Source organism: Lissotriton vulgaris, chromosome 9 (assembly GCF_964263255.1).
Source record: "Lissotriton vulgaris chromosome 9, aLisVul1.2, whole genome shotgun sequence".
NCBI lineage: Eukaryota > Metazoa > Chordata > Amphibia > Caudata > Salamandridae > Lissotriton > Lissotriton vulgaris.
Genome location: NC_141697.1, coordinates 718,480,617 through 718,500,829, shown reverse-complemented (window position 1 = coordinate 718,500,829; position 20,213 = coordinate 718,480,617). Strand labels below are relative to the sequence as shown.

General features: G+C 45.0%; 1 protein-coding gene across 1 annotated transcript in view; it reads left to right on the top strand.

The window, feature by feature from the left end:
- PPP1R37 (protein phosphatase 1 regulatory subunit 37) overlaps positions 1-20,213 on the top strand; it is a 682,383-nt gene that overhangs the window by 195,198 nt on the left and 466,972 nt on the right. The window contains exon 5 of the mRNA XM_086938453.1: positions 17,202-17,321. Coding sequence (XP_086794579.1) covers positions 17,202-17,321 — 120 coding nt within the window. The remainder of the gene's footprint in view (positions 1-17,201; positions 17,322-20,213) is intronic.

The window sequence follows — 20,213 nt, the reverse complement described above, 5'->3', positions numbered from 1 at the left end:
TTATCAACTATCCCGGGGAGTGGGTCTACGGCCGAGACCACGGCTACTATTTCTTCCTCTCAGCCCACCCTCTCCCAGCCCACCCCCACCCAGCCTATCACTAACAAGGGATCGACCCAGCTATCGAACCAAAGGCCCACCCTTCCATTAACGTCCCAGCACCCACCATCGAATCGACTGGATGAGGGAAAGAGGGGTCACAAGTTCAAACGCCCTGTCCACCTGTCACCGGAAGCATCCCCCTACACTGTCATTCTTACGGGGGTCCCGGAACTGCCTATAAATAAAGAGGAGCCGTCCTGGTCCCTTAGGAACAAAGTCTCACAGTGGCTTAGTATAAATAGGCCCCTACAACCCCCCCACACAAGTCGAATTTCAGCAGCGTGTAGAGTCTTGTGGATCGGGTCTGAACCCAGAAGTATACAGGGAGACTGCATCATTGTAACCTGTGATGACTCAGACATTGTGGACTACATTTGTTCTTGGCCTGCTTTGGACAAGAAAGGGGGTATCGATGCTTATCACCTTTCCTTCTTTTATCCACATGTGCGTAGCCACCAATACCCGATAGCTCCAAAATGGGTGCAACCACCTGAGCGCCAGCACCCGATAGTTCCAAACGGGGTGCAACCACCTGAGCGCCAGCACCCGATAGCCTCAAACTGGGCGCAACCACCTGAGCGCCAGTACCCGATAGTTCCAAACTGGGCCCAACCGCCTGAGCTCCAGCACCCGATAGTTCCAAACTGGGTACAACCACCTGAGCGTCAGCACCCGATAGCTCCAAATTGGGTGCAACCAACTGAGCGCCCCTGGAACTATGCGGGTCCCTGGCATACACAGAGGAATAGGAGTAGTGACTGGGAACACCGTCCGTGGTACCCTAGCAGTGACCATCATATAACGGGGGGTTGGCGAGGCATTCCTGTCAGTAATAGATACAATTGCCTGGATATGGTCGATTGACCGTCAGCCATCCTATACAGTAGTAACTCGATCCAGGGGGCCCCAGGGCGAGTTGTGAAGCCAAGGGGTACCTCGGTTACTTACTCTGAAACCCCTACAGTACCAAATTTACTAAATGACCCAACCACCACCACACAGATATTGGGTACTTCAAATCAAGGTAGGATATCTGATATAGAAGAAGATTTATCAGTGGACCAACAGGAGTCATTGGTAGTGTCTACAGGCGTTAAGTTGGGTGCCCCTGACACAACGACTACCCTGCAAAGAGAAAGTGATATCTTAACACCAGCTGTAGCTGTGGGGTACACAATTTTTACCTGGAATATAGCTGGTATTGCAGGTAAACTGAATACCCCATTTTGGAACGAGTTTATTGGGGCCGGCTATGACATAATCTGTCTCCAAGAAACATGATGTCAAGAACCTATCTATGTAGAAGGCTATTCATCTTATAGTTTACATGCCTCTAATTCTTCATCAGGCAGAGCTAAGGGGGGTTTACTGCTACTAATTTCCAACAAGTTGATTAACTTTAAAACTAAAAAATACTCTACTGTTGGAACACACAGTCAGGTGCTACGGATAGAATCCAACAAGGGTAAAGACCTAATTCTTGTAAACTTTTACAATAATAATTTTGACGCCTCTAGGGGAAATATCTTAGTCCCCCTGGAAAGCGAAATCAAAAGGGTATTGGCATCTTCATGTAGACTGGCATCCATTCTCTGGGCTGGTGACTTTAATATTCAGCCATGCCCTCTAGCTATGGGTAACCCCTGTGGTTTTAGAAAAGAGATGGGTAACAGCGGCGTGGCAGACAGTTCGGACTGCTTACACTTCCCACATTGTAACTATGGCACGATAATAAATAAACTGTTGGTCATATTTGACCTAGATCTGCTTAGTTGTAATAAAAATAAGTTCAATCTCACCTGTTCCACATTCACCGGTAGGAATGCCAACACCAATATAGATCATATTCTGATGTCCAACGATAGCGAATATACCAATCTGTGGGTTAGGGAAAAAACCCTTAGCGATCATAACAGTATCTCCTTGACTCTATTGGGATGGGGTACAAAGTCATCCGCTAAGGAATCCTGCTCCATGGACATAGCCCCCACGAGACTGAGCGGCCCAAGGATTAAATGGGCGGGAATCGATACAGTGAAAAAACACAAGGAGGTAGTAGAATTATGTAGAAATGAGATTACTTATTGTCTTGGAGATGTCATCAATCCTGCAACCCTGCTTTCAAATTTTATCAGGATGAATACAAACATCGAAGGAATATACACAAAGAAACAGCCTAAAACTAAAGCAGCTAGGATGGGTTGGTTCGACAAACATTGCACCTCGTCCCTCCATGACCTTAAAAAGGCACTAAGTAATAAACCTCGCAGTAATATTAACATCAAATTATTGCGTGCTAATTACAAGGTGGCCCTTTCCAACAGGAAAAAGGTCCTGCAAGAAGAAGCATGGCATAATCTAAACGTAGCAGCTGAAACACAAAACAGTAAACTCTACTGGGAAACTATTAACAGTCCCTTTTTAAATACAGATGGCATCCCGGAACTAACATCTTATGTAGCTTGCAACGCACGGATAGAACATTACACTAACATTTTCAATCCTGAGTGGAAGGCCTTGGAAACCCCGGCCCATAAGGATTCTGCTTGGTTGCCCTTACCATTGGGAATAAGTCTGGATGAGGTCTACGAAGGCCTGTCCAATAGTAAAGGAGGTAAGGCTCCAGGTCCTGACGGAGTACCTATAGACCTACTCAAAACCGAAATGAATCTGTGGGCGCCTATCTTAGTGAGGGTTTTCAATGCAGCAGCAGAGGGCTGCCTTCCACCATCCTGGGGCCAGTCGGTCATCATACCATTATTCAAGAAAGGCAGTAAATCGGAGGCGCACAATTATCACCCTATTTCTTTGTTGGATGCATCAGTTAAGGTAATGAGCCGCATCATGCTGAAGAGATTGGAAACCTGGGCAAATGACATGGATATTTTAACCAAGGTCCTATACGTATTCAGGAAAGGCATGGGGACACTAGAACGATGTGTAAATCTAGATCTCTTAATTAACAAATGTACGGAAGTCAAAGAAGGCAGCCTGTTTCTTTGCTTCGCGGACCTGAGCAGCGCGTTTGATCTGGTCGACCACCCTATATTATGGCAGGTTCTGATAGAACAGGGTGCACCCAAGGAGATTGTACATTTCCTGGCCAGGCTTTATGAGAGGCTGTCATGCAAGGTGCGTTATGGTTCCCTAGGCGAATGTACCTCTTTCTTCAAAGTTTCAAGAGGCATCCGCCAGGGTTGCGTACTGGCTCCCCTTTTATTTTCTCTTTTTATTAACCAAATCGATCCCATTCTGCGCCAGATCCCCGCAGATGCACCATTGATAGGAGGAAAACCGGTCCCAATTTTATTGTATGCGGACGACGCTGTGTTATTGTCTCGCACACAGATTGGTTTACAGCGTCTTATCGACAGATTCATGCTGTTTATTGAAAGTAGGAGATTATTAGTAAACAAATCTAAATCCTTTGTAATGTCTTGCGGGACGAAAGCCAAGAAAGCTAATTCCAGTTTCTTTATAGAAAAAGTCAAGATGACACAAGTCAAAACCTTTTGCTATTTGGGCATTACTTACGCAAGCAACGGGATGTGGCAATCTGAGTTCGACAACATTAGTTTAAAAATGGCGAGGTCCACCAATAGTATTTTTAAATTTTCTTCCAAACTTGGGGTGAGGAGTATTATCGACATGATGAACATTTATAATGTAAGATGTGTCACATCAGCGCTGTATGGTGCGGGGGTGTGGGGTCATTGCATTGATCCTACTGTGCATAGTGATGAAAATAAGTTCCTTAGAAAGTTGCTATGTGTACCGACCTCAGCATCTGTAGAACTGATTCACGAAGAAGTCGGAATCAATCGCATCTCGGATCTAGCAGCATTGCGTCCCCTGCTGTTATGGCGTTCAATCTGGGTCAAGTCTGAAACACAATTTACCCAGGAGATAATCCTGGATTGTCTCAGGTTGGACCACTCCCCACGTATTAAGTGGCTAAAGTACATACACTAACAGTTTCATCTTCTATTTCAGTTTGACATTTTTCTTGACCCCAAATCTGTTGTTTCCATCCCCCAAAAAGACATAAAACAAAGGTTTTTACACTACAAGAAGGAGTGTCACGATAGGGTGTCCGGCACGTTACAATCTGTGATGCTTTATCGGGATTGCAATTTAAATACCGGTTTCCAACCTTACCTCTCTGGTGTCACCCGTAATTCTCACCGGTTTGTTTTAACCCGCTTAAGGTTGGGAATCGTACACCACCCTGTTGCATTCCCTGTAATGAAAGCCAGATCTGATACCGTCCAGCGATAATATTTCACGCCAGAGCTGCTGCCATTTTTTATTGTTTTGCAAATGTTATCATTCTTTTAGGGTACTATATTTAAAACCCATCTTTTTAAAAAACAATGTTCGCTCTACGAAGAATGCTTTACAGCTTTTATGCTCTTTAACACCTTGGCTGCTAAGGCAATTCCCCTCCTGTGCTGACATCCCATGAATCCCTCTATTCATGACGAGCTCAGCTCGTCATAAGCACAGCTCAACTGTGCCTCATGACGAGCTGAGCTCGTCATGAGCATGGAAGGGGTTAAAGGATCTGGATATCTGTTTTTTCGTAGCGTCCTATATACTAAAATGTACAGCTGCCAGGAAAGCCATAGTCATTTGATACATCTGATCATGCCTTGTTATTAACTTTGAAAACCAGATGAAGATCAGGTCATCCCAGTGCACTGCTACAGGTCACTCTAACTGAGTGTACTAAATTAAACAGTATTTTCAATTACATTTCAAAAACATGTTATCAACATTATCTTGATTTTCACAAAAAGCAATTTCAAACAATTGAACAGAAATAGTCCTTTTGGTTTAGAAAATGCCTTTGCAAACAAATGTCCTGACATGTATATATTAATCTGTACAGATCCCCCTGACGAAGGGCGTGCTGTTTTTGCCCGAAATGCATTGGGATTTTTGATTTGAAACTCAACATGAATCTTCATGGATCTTATCCTATGAATCTGGAATTTGAAATATCTGAATCTACATAAAGACATGTGATTCTAAACCAAAAGGACTATTTCTGTTCAATTGTTTGAAATTGCTTTTTGTGAAAATCAAGATAATGTTGATAACATGTTTTTGAAATGTAATTGAAAATACTGTTTAATTTAGTACACTCAGTTAGAGTGACCTGTAGCAGTGCACTGGGATGACCTGATCTTCATCTGGTTTTCTCTTTTGAAATTCACAATAGGCCTGCAGAACCTATTTTCCCGCTGCACGCATAGTTCTACTTTTTGGTATAAGTTATTTGAATTGTAATAATCCTGCACAAAATAGTTAATCGAGTGCAAGACGGTTGCCACGTCCTCTCTATTGTTATTAACTTTGGCTTCCTGTCTGTAGATTTGTTCGTATATCTGTATGTACCATAAATGAATTTAGTTTGTATTAGGAAACAGACCGTGTATCATCCAAATCCTAATTTTAATGGGTCAAATCATGTTTTTAGAATATCACATACTATGTTTATGATGGTTTTAAAAAGTCTTTAGATCTAGCAATTTTGATGAAATTTTTGGAATTAACGTAACATATGCAAACTTGTTCTGCTTGTATGGTTTGTTTTACAAATCGAATAAAAGCTTTTGAACTGAATTGGTTATAGAAACTGGCACTTGTGGAAGAATACAGTAAATAGGGTTTGGGCAACGGAAGGGACAAACTAAAGCTAGACTGCCTATAACAAATAGAGCCAGCAAATTGAAATCTAGCAAATGTGAGTTACAAATCACAAAGCCAATGGTGAGCACTGGGCGGAATGCATTCCCATGGAAGCTTTCGTAATGTCCCCAAGATGTTAGAAAACCAGACAGCTGCATTGTCTAGTAGGTTCAGTCCTAAAAGGAAATGGACCAATTAAAGTCAAACTTGAATACTACAGTAAAGACTCTGTTCCTGCTAATCTTTCATGCTATTTAACTAATAAACAACTGTTGCTGGTTTGTCACTTCACCTAACGCGCATTTTGGAAGTTTTATCTCCAAGCAAAATTGGATCTGAAAGTACACCGATTGTTCTGTAATTTTCATTTAGATGGTTTGCCAATAGGGGATCTTAATTGGCTATGTAGGGATGGATGTCAAATAAACCGAAATTGTCACGTTAGCTACTGTCCATCGTAGAATGTTTATCATTTAAGATTTGCCCCATATTGCATGAGCATAGACATGTTAAACTAAAACCTATGTTTGTAAAGCGCTGTAATTGTCATCACTGATGCTACTGCTTTGCGGTAGCTACCAGAGTAATTATTGTTAACTTTTTAGATATTTTAAAATTTGCCAAACAATTTCTCTCTTATAATTTGGATACTGTTCCACAAAATACGAATATTATGTGTAAAAAACAATTTCATGGAAAATGTCTAACACTGGAATGTCTAAATTATTGGGACTCAACAAGGCCTTACCTGAACCTCCGCTGGTTCCCTCTCCAAGACTGCTCTTCTTTGATACTGGAATAAGACCTTATTAATTACCTGTGGCTTGGATTAATTCAATCATACTACCCATCACATATTTGCTTTCCTCAGTGAGACATCCTGAGGCGAGTTTATTCCCAGACATGAGTAACATGGGTCCTCTGCTTACTGTGCCATAGAAATCAGGCTATTTTTCACTTATGGAGTGAAGTAGGCCAAAATTAGTCTGGGGGTTGGTTGCGTTCCTTTCATGAATCGGTAAATCTAATGTAGGTAATCATTCGGTATCAAATACCGAATCGGTAGGATTCGGTATTTACCGATTCGGTAATTTGCCATTGATTCCTATGGGCCTTGAAGCCCATAGAAATCAATGGCAAATACCGATTCGGTAATTACCAAATCGGTAAAAATACCAAGTTGCCAAGGGGGACAGGGTGTCACTTTGACACCCTGTAGCACCCCTGTTTCTGGCTTGTCATGTGACACACATGCATGCCCTTAGGGCATGTATGTGTGCCACATGGCACAGGTGTACATGCACAGATGTGCATGTACACAGGAATTCGTTATTTACCACCCAATAGTATTGGGTGGTAAATAACAAATTTTTAAGGGCCTGTGGCACTGTTTACTGTGCCACCTACATCTGGATTTAAATCTCAAGCCCCCTACATGTCAAACACCAAATACCGGTCAGTAACGGCCGAAATCGGCAGTTATCGACCGGTATTTGGTCTCCTACATATGGCCCTTGGTTCTGTATTTTTGGTTCAATTGCTGCTATCGGAGCTAGACCAGAACTGATTTGCATATGATGGGTCTTTGCCTACAGTGGCATGATGGATAAAAAAAGAAAAGACTGGGATCTGGCCTCAAGTAATTTCCCGTAGCTTAGAGTACTTCATGCATTCCATACATCACCTTTCTGTTTGCATCCTTCATTCTCAAAGCATTAACAAGTTCTGAGATACCCAACTGATCGAATCACCGTATGCCAACCATTAAGGCTTGTAGATCCTTAAACTCTTGACCTTTACAGTGTGTACAATATTTCAATATTTATTTTATAAATATGATTTTGGAACTCCGTAGAGATCCACATATTACAAGAATACAGGATTAAACATATCGAAATAAAACCACATATTATCCACCAATTCTACAGTAATATACAAAATGTCATGCCATTCAACTAATACAATTCTAAGAAACATTTAAAAAAATTAAAAATTCTATGGCAAAAGATTTCATTCGGAGGGCAAAAGATTGCATCAATCAAAGATCGAGCAGATAGAATACCAAGCTGAATACATACGGGCTTTACCCACAGCCGACGATGGGCCATTAGTGCTGGACAAACTAATAAAACATGTATGGAGTCTTGGATTGCGCTGTTGCAAAAGTTACATATGTTGGATGTGCCATGCCATTTGGCCAGTAGTTTGTTCACTGGAAGTAGGTCATGCCTGAGGAGAAGCCAAAAGCGGTGCAAGCCATGGGGCATATTCCAAGTAACATAAGGTTGTATTTGTCTTAACAAACAAGAATCAACAGCTTGGTTTGTCCCCTTTTTTTGTAAAATCAGATTACGATCCCTTTCATAGCTCAACTTCCAGGTGGCATGTTTTAGTGTGAGCTTTAGTTGTTGTGTGGAAAGGTCTAGGAGGGAGACTTCCTGCAAATCCAAGAGTATGAGGGCCTTCCTGTAGTTCTTTATAAGCATTGAATACTCTTTTAGTGGGCCCATCAACTCTTTTTTGATTAGGGATCTTAATGTTGCTGGCTTTCCCTTGATCAGACATATTACCCAGCGAATGACTCCTGCCAAACCCTGTGCCCAGCTGCTTCTTAGCCCGAGTTCTAGACGAAGGGCAGCTGTACTACAGCTATTATTAGCCGAGATCAAACTTCTCAAGAGAGATCCCTCAACAGTGTCTAAGAAACCCCATTCAACTAAGTCGATAAACTCTATGCCATAAAGCAGAGTTGGGGGGACTTTTGCCCGGAATGCCTCCAACAGATACCCAAAGTGCCTTTTACCAGTTGATTTATATAGTGCTCTTAAGCCGTTTCCCTGAGATTTTGCCTTATGGGTGCTGTTTTCAATATGGGATTTATTGCTTAAATTGCTTTTAACAACCTTGCCCAAAAATACGTAAGATGACACTCTTTCTAATTTTTGACCTCCCAATTCCCAGCTGAAGTTATCTAACCTCAGTTTTTTTCTCCCCTCCATACACATTACCTTACTTTTAGAAATATTAATTTTCAGGAAATGCTCTTCGGAGAAAGTATGTAGTAATTGAAGACGATTATTGAGTCCTTTTGGGGTGAGGTCTAAAATCAGTATATCATCCGCGTACATTAGGCAAGAGATAAATGAATCTCCCAAACGTGGAGCAATGCCTTCACTTGCGGATATAGTATGTGGAAGGTCACTAACGTAAAGGGAAAATAAGAGGGGGGCTAAAAGACAGCCCTGCTTGAGGCCATTTGCGGATGGTATGAGCTGGGATAAGCCTCTTTCCCCTCCCATTAATACTCTGCACCATGTGTTATCGTGTAAGTCTTGTACCAGACCTAAGAGACCACGGGGCATTCCCAGAGCGTGTAGCTTTCACCACAGTAGTTGACGATCAACCTTATCAAAGGCCGTGGAGAAATCTATGAATGCCACATAGACTCTCCCCTTTCTGGCTCCGATATATTTGTCTGTTATTACCTGAAGGGCTGCCAAGTTGTCCAGGGTACCGTGATTTTTCCTAAAACCCGTCTGCTCAAGTGGAAGAACACCCGAGTGCTCCACCCAAGTATTTATCCGCTTGAGCAGACATCTTGTGAAAACTTTGCCGATTGCATCCAGTAAGGCAATCTGGCGGTAATTCTGGGGGGATAGGCGATCTCCTTTTTTAAACAACGGCACCAGGATACTTCCCTTCCAGGACGGTAAAACCTCACCACTTAGTAAGCAAATATTAAAGACTGGACAGAGTAACTTGCACCATTTAGCCCTGTTCTGTTTTAAAACGTTGATGGGCACTTCGTCCGGGCCCATGGCCCCGGAATGGCGCATTCCACTAATGGACAAATCTATGTCCTTTTCAGTAAAAGGTTCTAATGGCTCACTCATTTCTTGTCGCCACACTTGAGGGATCTCTACATTATTACTTGCGTAGAGGTTGGAGACAAAATCCCTCCATATTTGTTCCTCAATAGCAATGGGAGCGGGGCTTGTTCTCATTCCGCACCCTCGCCTATGAGGGACCAGAATTGCCTCATTTCTCCATGAATAGCAGCTTCTCTTATTTTTACCCAAATAGTATCTTCTTTTTCTTTGCGTAGTTTGGACAATAACCTTCTCCTTTTCCTTTTTAGCTTAGTTATTTTTTGTGCTGTATCCAGTGTGTACAATAAATCTACCACTGGGTATGGTGCTTCTCCCTGCTTAAGCTCTGTAGTGCAGTACTGGGTCAAGACGAAAACTTGATAAAGGTCAAAAGTTAGTTTTCAGCTTTTCGGTTTCAAATGTGTTTACTATGCTGCTTCACTTTTGCTCAACTGTCTTAGTTTCCTCCTCTTATCACTTGCAGGCTCTTTGCCTAAGATTATACAATTGACTGTAAATACTATGTCTTGAAGGAATTTTGGTTTTAAACGTTTTTCTTCTTTTTTTTGTAATTTTTTTTTTACTGTAAGGCTGAGGCAGTACTTGGCAAAAGTGGGACTTGTGACTTCCTGTTGAGAGCGTAGCAGATGCTCCTATCTGTGATCTCTGCTATTAAGGGGGCATCTAGAGCATAAAATGTGAATTAGTAATAGGAGTTGTTTTTTTTTAAACCTTTATACAATAAGGATAATACAGTTGCAGACCTACAACCACAGGGGCCGGCCGTTAGCAATGAAAACCAAAGTTGCATTGTTACACAGCTCATCAGCCGACGACCCAAGGGCCCGGCAGCGATTGCGCACAACATTTTAGAAGATCCTGTGGCGGTAGGGAGGATAAATTAAAGGTTTCACATTTTACATTTTATAAAGAAACAAGAAACACAAACAGAAAAACTAGCGAGGCAATGAAACTATACGGTAAGTGTCTGTCCCCGGGAGGCGGGGGGGGGCAATCCCATCTGAAAGGACATATGCGATAGAAGGATCTAAGATCTCGGGAGAGAGGGGGGTCCGGGAGTGGGCGAGCACATCATAAATAGTATTATGTAACATTCAGGGAATGTGCGGTCACGAGGACAAAGGTATGTCCGGGACTTCCACAAAAGGGGGGGTGCAAATCTCTCCACGATACGAGTTCCATTGGTGCCATATCCTCCCCCACTTCTTGGGCCTACCCCGAGCGACATACAGTTTTTTCCCTGAACATGCACCAGTCCATGTTTTCTTACCAGGCTGAGACCAGAGGTGCTCTCTGAGATCCCCATAGTTGGGCTATGTCCCTTTTTGCTACCATATTGCTGAGGGTAGCCCATTGAGTCTGAGCCACATTGTAGTCATCCGGCTCCCATACATTCAATAAAAAGCGCCTGGCCTCCGGCAACAACGAAACACCCGTTACCTCTTCCATAACAGCATGCACACGGTTCCAAAATACCACAACATCTGGACACTCCCATATAATATGAAGAAAAGTAGCAGGCATACCGCACCCACGCCGGCACAACCCATCAACAGAATAACCCATACGCAGCAGGCGTGGACCCGTGACATAGACTCGATGTAGAATCTTTAGTTGCACCAGCCGGAGACGCGTCGGAATCGCGACCTCCTTAGGAGAAGATATCGCAGCCTGCCAATCTTCATCGTCCAACTCCAGTCCATCGCCGGTCCAAGCACCCCAAAGCTGTATAAGTAGGTCTGATCTATCTTTGATAAGTTTTTTATAGATGAGGGAAATGGTGCTATCGGGACGTGTCCGTCAAGCACTCTGTCTTAGAGAGGAGAAGACTCTGGGATAACGGTTCCGACTGGGAAGACCGACCCAAGCGCATGGTGGATCTGCATGTAACGAAAGTGCTCCCTATCACTTCACGCGTATTCCAGTTTGAGTTTGTCAAAAGTCTTGATCCTGTTCTTAACCCAGAGATCCTCGACCCTGCTAATACCGATAAGATCCCACTTTTCGAATCCTTTCGTCGTCCAGAGATTGCCCAGTCTCTCTGCTGCGTAAAGCGGGGTAGCTCTAGTTAATCTGTCCGACCACCTAGTAGCAGTGGTTGCACTACCCCACATCCGTACTGCAACCCCGGTGGGCCCAGTCAAATTCTTCCTAGCTGATCTGGAGTAAAGCGCCCTATTGTAGTAACCTCCCGGCAACTGCCACCTATCCATTTCGAATACGGGATTTGGGAAGGGGCCGTACATTGCGTGGTTAATTGCACTTAATTGGGACGCATACCAGGGCAGAGTCAGCTTCGCCAATGCAATGCGAGGTCGCCCGCCTCATATGAGCTTCCTCTGGTGGCTCTCAATCTCGCGGAAGTAACTGGCAGGTACAAGATCGAGCGTGTTTTGGATGGCATACAGGAATCGGGGAAGAGACATCATCTTGAAAAGAGCTGCCCTTCCCACCGGAGACAGCGGCATGCCACACCATGCGGTCACGTCAGATTTAAGCCGGAGAAGCGGAGGAAGCAAATTCCTCTCATATCGTGCAATGGGGTCCAACGATATAAAGATCCCCAAATATTTGAATCCGACATGCGAAATCGGTATCGGACAGACGCGCGCGGCAAGGGGGGATAACTCTCCAGTGAGCGAATAAATACAAGACTTAGCCCAATTAATTACCAGGCCTGAATTTTTCCCGAATGAACTCAGAACGTCAAACAATACCCCTAACGACTTTCGGGGGGAAGTGAGGTATAGCAAAATGTCGTCCGCGTACAACGATATACGATCCTCAAAATCAGGGGACCACCTAATACCTTTGAGTGAGGGCTCCCATCGAAGCCAAGCGGCGAGAGGTTCGAGGGCAAGTGCGAAAAGCAAAGGATTCCGAGACCCTGCCGTTGACCACCACCTGGGCCAGCAGTTGCTCATACAGGAGTCTAACCCACCCGATGAAACCGGGGGCGAAACCAAATTTTGCAAGGGCCGCCCATAAATACGGCCATTCCACCGTGTCGAAGGCCATCGAGGCATCCAAGGAGACCAAGATGGCCGGCTCGCGCAGCGACCCCGCCCTTGCCAATACGCCATGAAGAAGACGCAGGTTGAGTGCGGTATTTCGATGGGGAATGAACCTGGACTGATCTGGGTGTATCAAGTCACCGATCACCTTTACCAGCTGATTTGCCAAAAGTTTTGCCAAGATCTTGGGTTCAGCGTTAAGAAGCGATATCGGCCTATACGATGTACATTGGTCACGGGGTTTCCCGTCTTTATGAATGACAACAATGGACGCCAGTCTCTGATCCCGGGGAAGGGATCCGACATCTCGCGATTCTCGAAACATTTGACGAAGGTGTGGCGCCATTTTGTCGGGACACAACTTATACAGTTCGATCGGGATGCCATTCGGGCCCGTTGCTTTTCCCGAGCGAATGGAGCGGATGGCAAGCGCTATTTCATCGTTGGAAAATTCCGCCTCCATAAGCTCTTTGTTTGAATCAGACAAGCTAGGCAATGCGATATCTCTAAGTAACAAATGCGAGTCTTCCTCCGGTCTGTCTGAAACCGGCGCGTACACCTTCTGAAAGTGGTGGGCAAAGACTCCAACTATCTCAACCGGATCCACAACCCGCACCCCATCTACTCTTTCAACAACAGCACAACCCGATTCAATCTATCCCTTTTATCCAACCAAGCAATCAATTTTCCCGCTTTGTCACCGACATCATACAAACGCCCCTGTTGCTCACGCTCATTGCCTTGGCCGCATCAGTCACCAGAGCCCTATAGTCAGACTGTTTAAGGGCTAAAACGTGCAGCCCCTTCTGTATAACCCCAGATTGCAGTTCCTCTAACAAAGCAGTAATTTCATTCTCTAATCGTACCACCTCCTCATTCTTACTTTTCTTCGCACTGGCGATCAATGACAAGGTTTGACAACGGACCACCGTCTTGTAGGCCTCCCACAGTGAGATGGAGGAGGACACCGACCCCACATTCTCGACAAAGTAGTAGTCCATGCATTGAACCACCCCGGCCCTGGTTTTAGGATTGCGGAGGTGCCCGGGGTTAATCGGAGCCACCCGACCCTCAGCTCCCATCTGCATATCAATAGTAAGCCAGAGTGGGGAGTGGTCCGAGATGCCCCTGGCCACGTGTCGAATTTCTTTCACCGAGACCATCTGCACCGCCGGCACTAGGATATAGTCAAGCCTCGAGACTCCCATGTGTGCCCGAATAGAAGGTATATTGTGCCTGTCCGGGGTGCAGTTGCCTCCCAACAATCTACCAGACCCAGTGCGTCCAGGAAGTTACCCATCCAAGACTGCAATTTCGGAAGATCCCTGGGGGGCTGCGGTCCTCCTTACCACAGACAACCGAGTTAAAATCACCACCCACAACCAGTATACCTTCGGGGAGATCCAACACCACCCTTCCCAAATCGGAGAACGTCGTGGACTGCAAACCTGGCGGGACATACACAGAAAGTATGGAGATCGTCTTCCCCTCCCACCTGCCCATGATAGCAGCATACCGACCCCTATCGTCTAGTACAGTGTTGTCTATTTCCAGGGGGAGGGAGTTTCTGACAAGAACGCCAGCCCCCCTCGACCCAGTAGTGAATCCAGAGTGTGCCACCAGACGATAGCCCCGTCTATTCAATGCATGGCATGTGTTCCCTATCAGGTGTGTTTCCTGCAACAACACTACATCTGGGGAAAGACGTTTCAAATACTGTAAAACTATCCCCCGCTTTATCCTGTCACCCAGACCGTTGACATTCCAACTCAGCACCCTCAGCCCCCTACCCCCCATCCCGGTAATGAGGACAGTGCTCCCCCCACAAAGAAACAGGCACCGAAATCAAAGTATATAGCAATATGTGGCCTCGGAATAAACCAAGAAACAACAAGTTCCCCCCACCACCCCCAGAGAAATTCCCAATACACACCCCTCCACCCTGCACCCCTGCGTTGGACCAAAAAGCCACCTCAACTTGCAGTGTGCCTGTCGCCCCATTAAAAAACTTATCTACAAAAAGAGAAGAAACCCCTAGAGGAGGAAGAGTCCCGAATCCCCACCGCCCCCGGGTAGTTGCCAATATATGTACACAAAAGAGTCATCGAACCACTGCTGTAAGTCTATAGAGCACACACGCCAGTCAGTTCTCACTCCTCCTGCTCCTCCGAGCCACCTTCAGCGCCCCTCGATTGTTCCGGGTGATCTCGATGCGTCGACAAAGTATCGCGCCAGTCACTGAAGACCTCGGGTCGGTCAAAGAAGAGCGCACGTTCCTTATATTCAATCCGCATTCGGGCAGGGAAGAGCATGGCATACTACAGTCCCATGTCCCTAAGTCGCCGTTTCACCCCCATGAATCCCATCCGCTGTTTTTGTACAGCCTGCGTAAAATCTGGGTAGAAGCCAATCGTTGCATTTTCGAATTTCGTGGGACCGTTGGTCCGCGATGCCTGAAGGATAGCGTCCTTGTCCCGAAAATTGAAAATCCTGGCTATGATGGGCCGCGGAGTGGCACCCGGTTTATACTTCCACCAGGGACTCTCTGAGCACGCTCCACTGCGAAAAAGTTGCTGAGGCCCTTGGGGGTCAAATGATTCAGTATGAGGTCCTCCTCAAGGAGATCTGTAGATAGTTCAGTGGGCTTCTCCGGAACCCCGATGATACGCACATTGTTGCGCCTAGCCCGACTTTCGAAATCATCCAGCCGACGGGCGAACAAGTCGTTAGAAGATCGAAGATTGCGAACTTCAGTCTGAAGATCGGAGACGTTGGTCGTGAGACTGGCGGTCTTTAATGTCCAGGGACTTGACCCGCTCGTTGGTCTTCGCAAGATCAGTCCTGATTAAATTAACGTCGATTGCCACAGTGTCAATCTTCGAAGCCAGTGTCTCGTACTGCTGGCCCATGGACGTCTTCATGCTTGCAATGGTGCCCATGACGTCCCTCAATGTCAGTTCTTCAGTCGCGGAAGAGCCATCCCCAGTCTCGTCCAGAACTTTACCCACACCACTGGGGGATCCTTTTGGGCGGGTGAAGCAGTCCATAGTGTTGAATTGGGTGGTAACCCCTCGGTACGTACCCTTAGTGGCCCGCTTCTCGCTTTCCGGCTTGCCCGCCATATTGAGCAGCGAGCCCCGACGGGGCCTTTGGGACCTGGTTTGAATGGCTCCTCGCAAAGCTGACTTGTAGAGTCCAGGGACAAGGGTGGAAGACAAGCGTACGGTCAGTATCAGGTCATGGGCCAGCAGAGTCAACAGGCAGCAAGTCATAGTAGACCAAGACCAAAAGCGAAACCGAAAGTACTGCAGGGGCACTGGCCGATTCCCTCTGGCCGTTGTTGTTCAATTGCCACCTGGGTACCTCGGGGACTCGAGTCCCGGGCTGTTCATCGATGTAGGCCGCGAAGTATTGAGGTGGAGTAAGTCTGGTTCCCGGCAGCCAAATCGATTTCTGGAAAGAGATTCCGTGTCAGCAGGGTGACATCTAGAAGAACCTGTCGTCTATATCAGGATTTGTGACAGGATAGATGCGGGAGGCGGCGAGGGTCTCGGGAGCCCTGTGCTCACGCGCCCATCTTGGATGCGCGCTAAGCTCCTCCCCAGTAATAGGAGTTTTAATACAACTTAAGATGCTTTCCCTTCCACTGAAACAATATTATCTCGGTTTATCCCACTTTTGACGCTGTGGCTTGCCAACCTTAATGTATTAACATTACTGGAAACAAAGGGGCTGTACCTAATAAGTCAATTAAGAAAGATTTGCAGCTAGAGATTTCACATATGGTGTTGCTGATCTCGTAGTACTGCAACACACACATTCTCACACACACACACACACACACACACACACACACACACACACACACACCCGCACACACACACACCCGCACACACACACACACACACACACACACACACACACACACACACACACACACACACACACACACACTCTCTCTCTCTCACACTTTCTCTCTCTCACTTTCACTCTCTCACTTTCACTCTCTCACTTTCACTCTCTCACTGTCACACACACACACACACCCACACAAACACACACACACACACACTCTCTCTCTCTCACACACACTTTGTCAGAGGCCTCTCTTAGGTTGCCTGATAAGTTTTGTGTATTCGAAAGCTGGATTCATTGATACATTTATAAACATCTGTGTTCCTCAATTTCCCTTTTACCTTCGTTCCAAATCTGTATTCCAGTTTCCCTCATCTTTTCTTGGGGCATATGTTAGTCAGCTGGTGTATGCATGCTGTACTGTGTTTAGACCTTGCTCAAGAGACACAACTACAAAAATGGGCAGGCTGATTTGTTTGCCTTTGTTCTAACAATAGTAATTGGTTCAACTCCGACAATGCCACTATTTTCACACCCAGTTTGTGCAGTCTTTAACTTGGGGTCTTTATTAATTATATATTCTGTTTATGTTCTGCAGTGTGTTGCCTATGTACCTAAACACTGGTTTGTCTGTTTCTGTCCACAGGGTGCATCAGCATTGTTTGACATGATTGAATATTACGAGTCGGCTACACACCTCAACATTTCCTTCAATAAACACATTGGAACCAGGGGCTGGCAAGCAGCTGCACACATGATGAGAAAGGTATGTCCATCCACTGCGGATAGCCATAATCTGTTCCTTAAGCCTTCAAGGTAATGTAGTGGCGGATGAATGTGAATTTTTTTTCCTTGATGCAAGATTACTTCTCTTTCTCCGTTTCAACTTTATTTTCCCCTTGATGTTGAATGATGAAGGTGAACAGTGGGAGAATCTTTACAATGGTGGGACCTTAAATAAACCGAATGAATGAAAGCTGAGAGATCCTTATTGAGGGTATGATTAGCAAGTGGCTATAATCATAACTATCAGTTGCCCCTCTCACCTGGCTCTTCTGTTAGAATATGCAGCTATTATATTGATACGTATGTTTATATTCCCAAGGCGTTGATGAAGAAAATTCTTTCAAATGCGTATGCCCTATGGCAGATAGATCAAGTATGAATTTTTGCCTAAGTCATCAGGTAATAGAAGGACTGTAATTGTTTTTTCGTAAGCATTAAAATAGAGTATATGCTGTTAGACCTCTAGCACTTAATTTTGACACTAACTCGGCCTTTAAAATATTTACCGTCATGACATTGCTTGTTCTGTTTGATCAGGGTTTCACGCTAAAAAAGCGCATTGATCAATACTCAAACTATTGCATCTTTATTAAGTTCCTAGGCAAGGTCAAAATGCCTAGTCGAGAGCTGGGGAAATACATTTACATGGTTAACACTTGGGCTTAAAGTGACTAATTTAATATTGGTAGTTCTTGCTGGACTGTTCCTGTTGGTGCTGGGTTAAGAATAATCTGCATTCGGCAGGTCTATCTAGTGTGGCATAGTGGGTAAAAAGCAGTGGACTAGCATGCAGTCCCAGAGATCGCCAGTGTCTGCAATTAATTCTAGCATTCCTTCCATAACCTCATTGTTTATTGCCGTGCACCCCTTAAGTGCAATGAGTATGCACTGAAATGGGCACTGTGCCTGTGTTGCCATGGGACTCGAGCTGCACTTCACTGACAAGTTCTAAATAGATCTGTACCCTAATTTATTATATTGTTATGCAGTGTTGGAAGAATGTGTTTGGTTCCTTTTTGCTGGTCTGCCTAGTTTTTTAGGCAGCATTGGTAGGACCCATGTCGTTAATATGTTGCTATTAGTCTTGGATCACCATAGACATCACAGTGACTATCTAAGGGGCGCACTCACCACAAGTTTCCTTTTCTTTATTTTTTTAAGAGTACTTTATTTCTAAGTTACATGGAATGCACTTTGGTTTTCGCTAAGTTTGAAAGTAAGAGATTTCGAATTTTTAAGTTCTTTATTAGGTGACCGAGTCTGTATTTTGTGGGTTAATACTTTTCTGTTACTTGCTGTTAAAGGGGAGCAGTCGGATGTAAGCAGTGTGGTTTTGGGAAGGGGTGCGGTTGGTTTGATTTGGTGCTTTTCAACATGCAGTTTTCGTCCTCAAAACATATTTTCAGAGATGAAAATCTAACTTGCCAAGTACTTTCACAATGCCGATCTGCTGCGGGGCAACGCTGCTGCAAATTACTGCAGCCCGTTTGTGTTGGACATTGTATTACCCTACTCCTGACATCTACTGTTTTAGCGAGGGGAGCCGCTGGTGATCACTGCTGCCCGTGGGGACCACACATACCATAACCTCGTACCGGTTCCATACCTGAGCTACATCTTACCTGACCTACATCTTACCTGACCTACTTATGTATGCTGCAGTCCCACTGTGCGGGATGCACCAGGGCAAAGCCCGGGACGAGGTCCATGCCCTTCAGTCCAGAGGAGGCTGGGCTGGACCTACCCTCTTGGCTCGAGCATCTGGATATGTAAGGTATTGTCATTTATGCAACAAAACTTAAGCCTGGTTTACTGAAACATACCTAATCCTGGATTTGGGCGTATGCTGCTCACATGTTCACCCTTGTTGTGCGAAACAGATTGAGTGTTGGTAGGGCATACTGCCCAATATTGGCTCATCGCATTTTATATTCTTAAATTTCAGGCAAGGTTTCACTGGTTAGAGCATGACCTCACAACAGTATTTCCTTTATCTACATCATTTGTAAGCAAAAGACATCTGACCAAGCCCAGGGCATCGCCAAACACCCCAAAAGTTCTACCAAGCCTGACTGCACCCTTAAAGAGATATACCTTCTAATACAGGAGGTCGAATCTCTAATTAGTAAAGATTCACGAACCCAAGCCGAGCCCAGGGTTAAGACAAAAAATAAAAACGATAATAAGCTGCATGTCAATCCGGGAAACATCCCCCAAAAAAAAGAGTACTCTGGAATCCCAAGACGATGCAGGGTCAACATCTAAACACAAGAAAGAAGCTCATACTATCTTGAGCCACTTTAAAGGTCAACTCAGTAGCAAATGCAGCTTTAACATCCCTTCTGTTTCAGGCAACTCTATTTTAGAGCCTATAAATTACCTGTCTAGTCAGCAGCTCCTTTTTCTCTATCTTCTGCAGTAATCGCTATATGCCTCTTGCTGAACAGACCCAGGCTTTGCCACTTTCATAGACCAGTAGAAGGTAACAATCCCTGCTATATATTCCCCCGGGAGCGGTAGGCCATCTTTCACAGCAAACTAAAGATCTTAGGGGTGCAGTGAGGGACATCAAAATTGTTGTCATGCCTTTCTACTACACTTAATAGATAGCTCATCCTGCTGATAAAATACATGCAACACACACTCCTGGGGGAAAATAAAGGTCCTTTGAGACTAGAAATTCAGTATGCCATGATTCCACCCAGGTGTCGCCCCTTGCAGAAACAGTCAGAGGGGCTAGGGGACGAAAACATATCAACGAGCATAGGCCTGTGCAAACTCCAAGCTCTTCCCAGCCCTATTAGAAATCATATCTATGGGGCACCTGAAACTCACAAGGCACTCCCCAGTTCTGACGCAAAATCCCATCCCT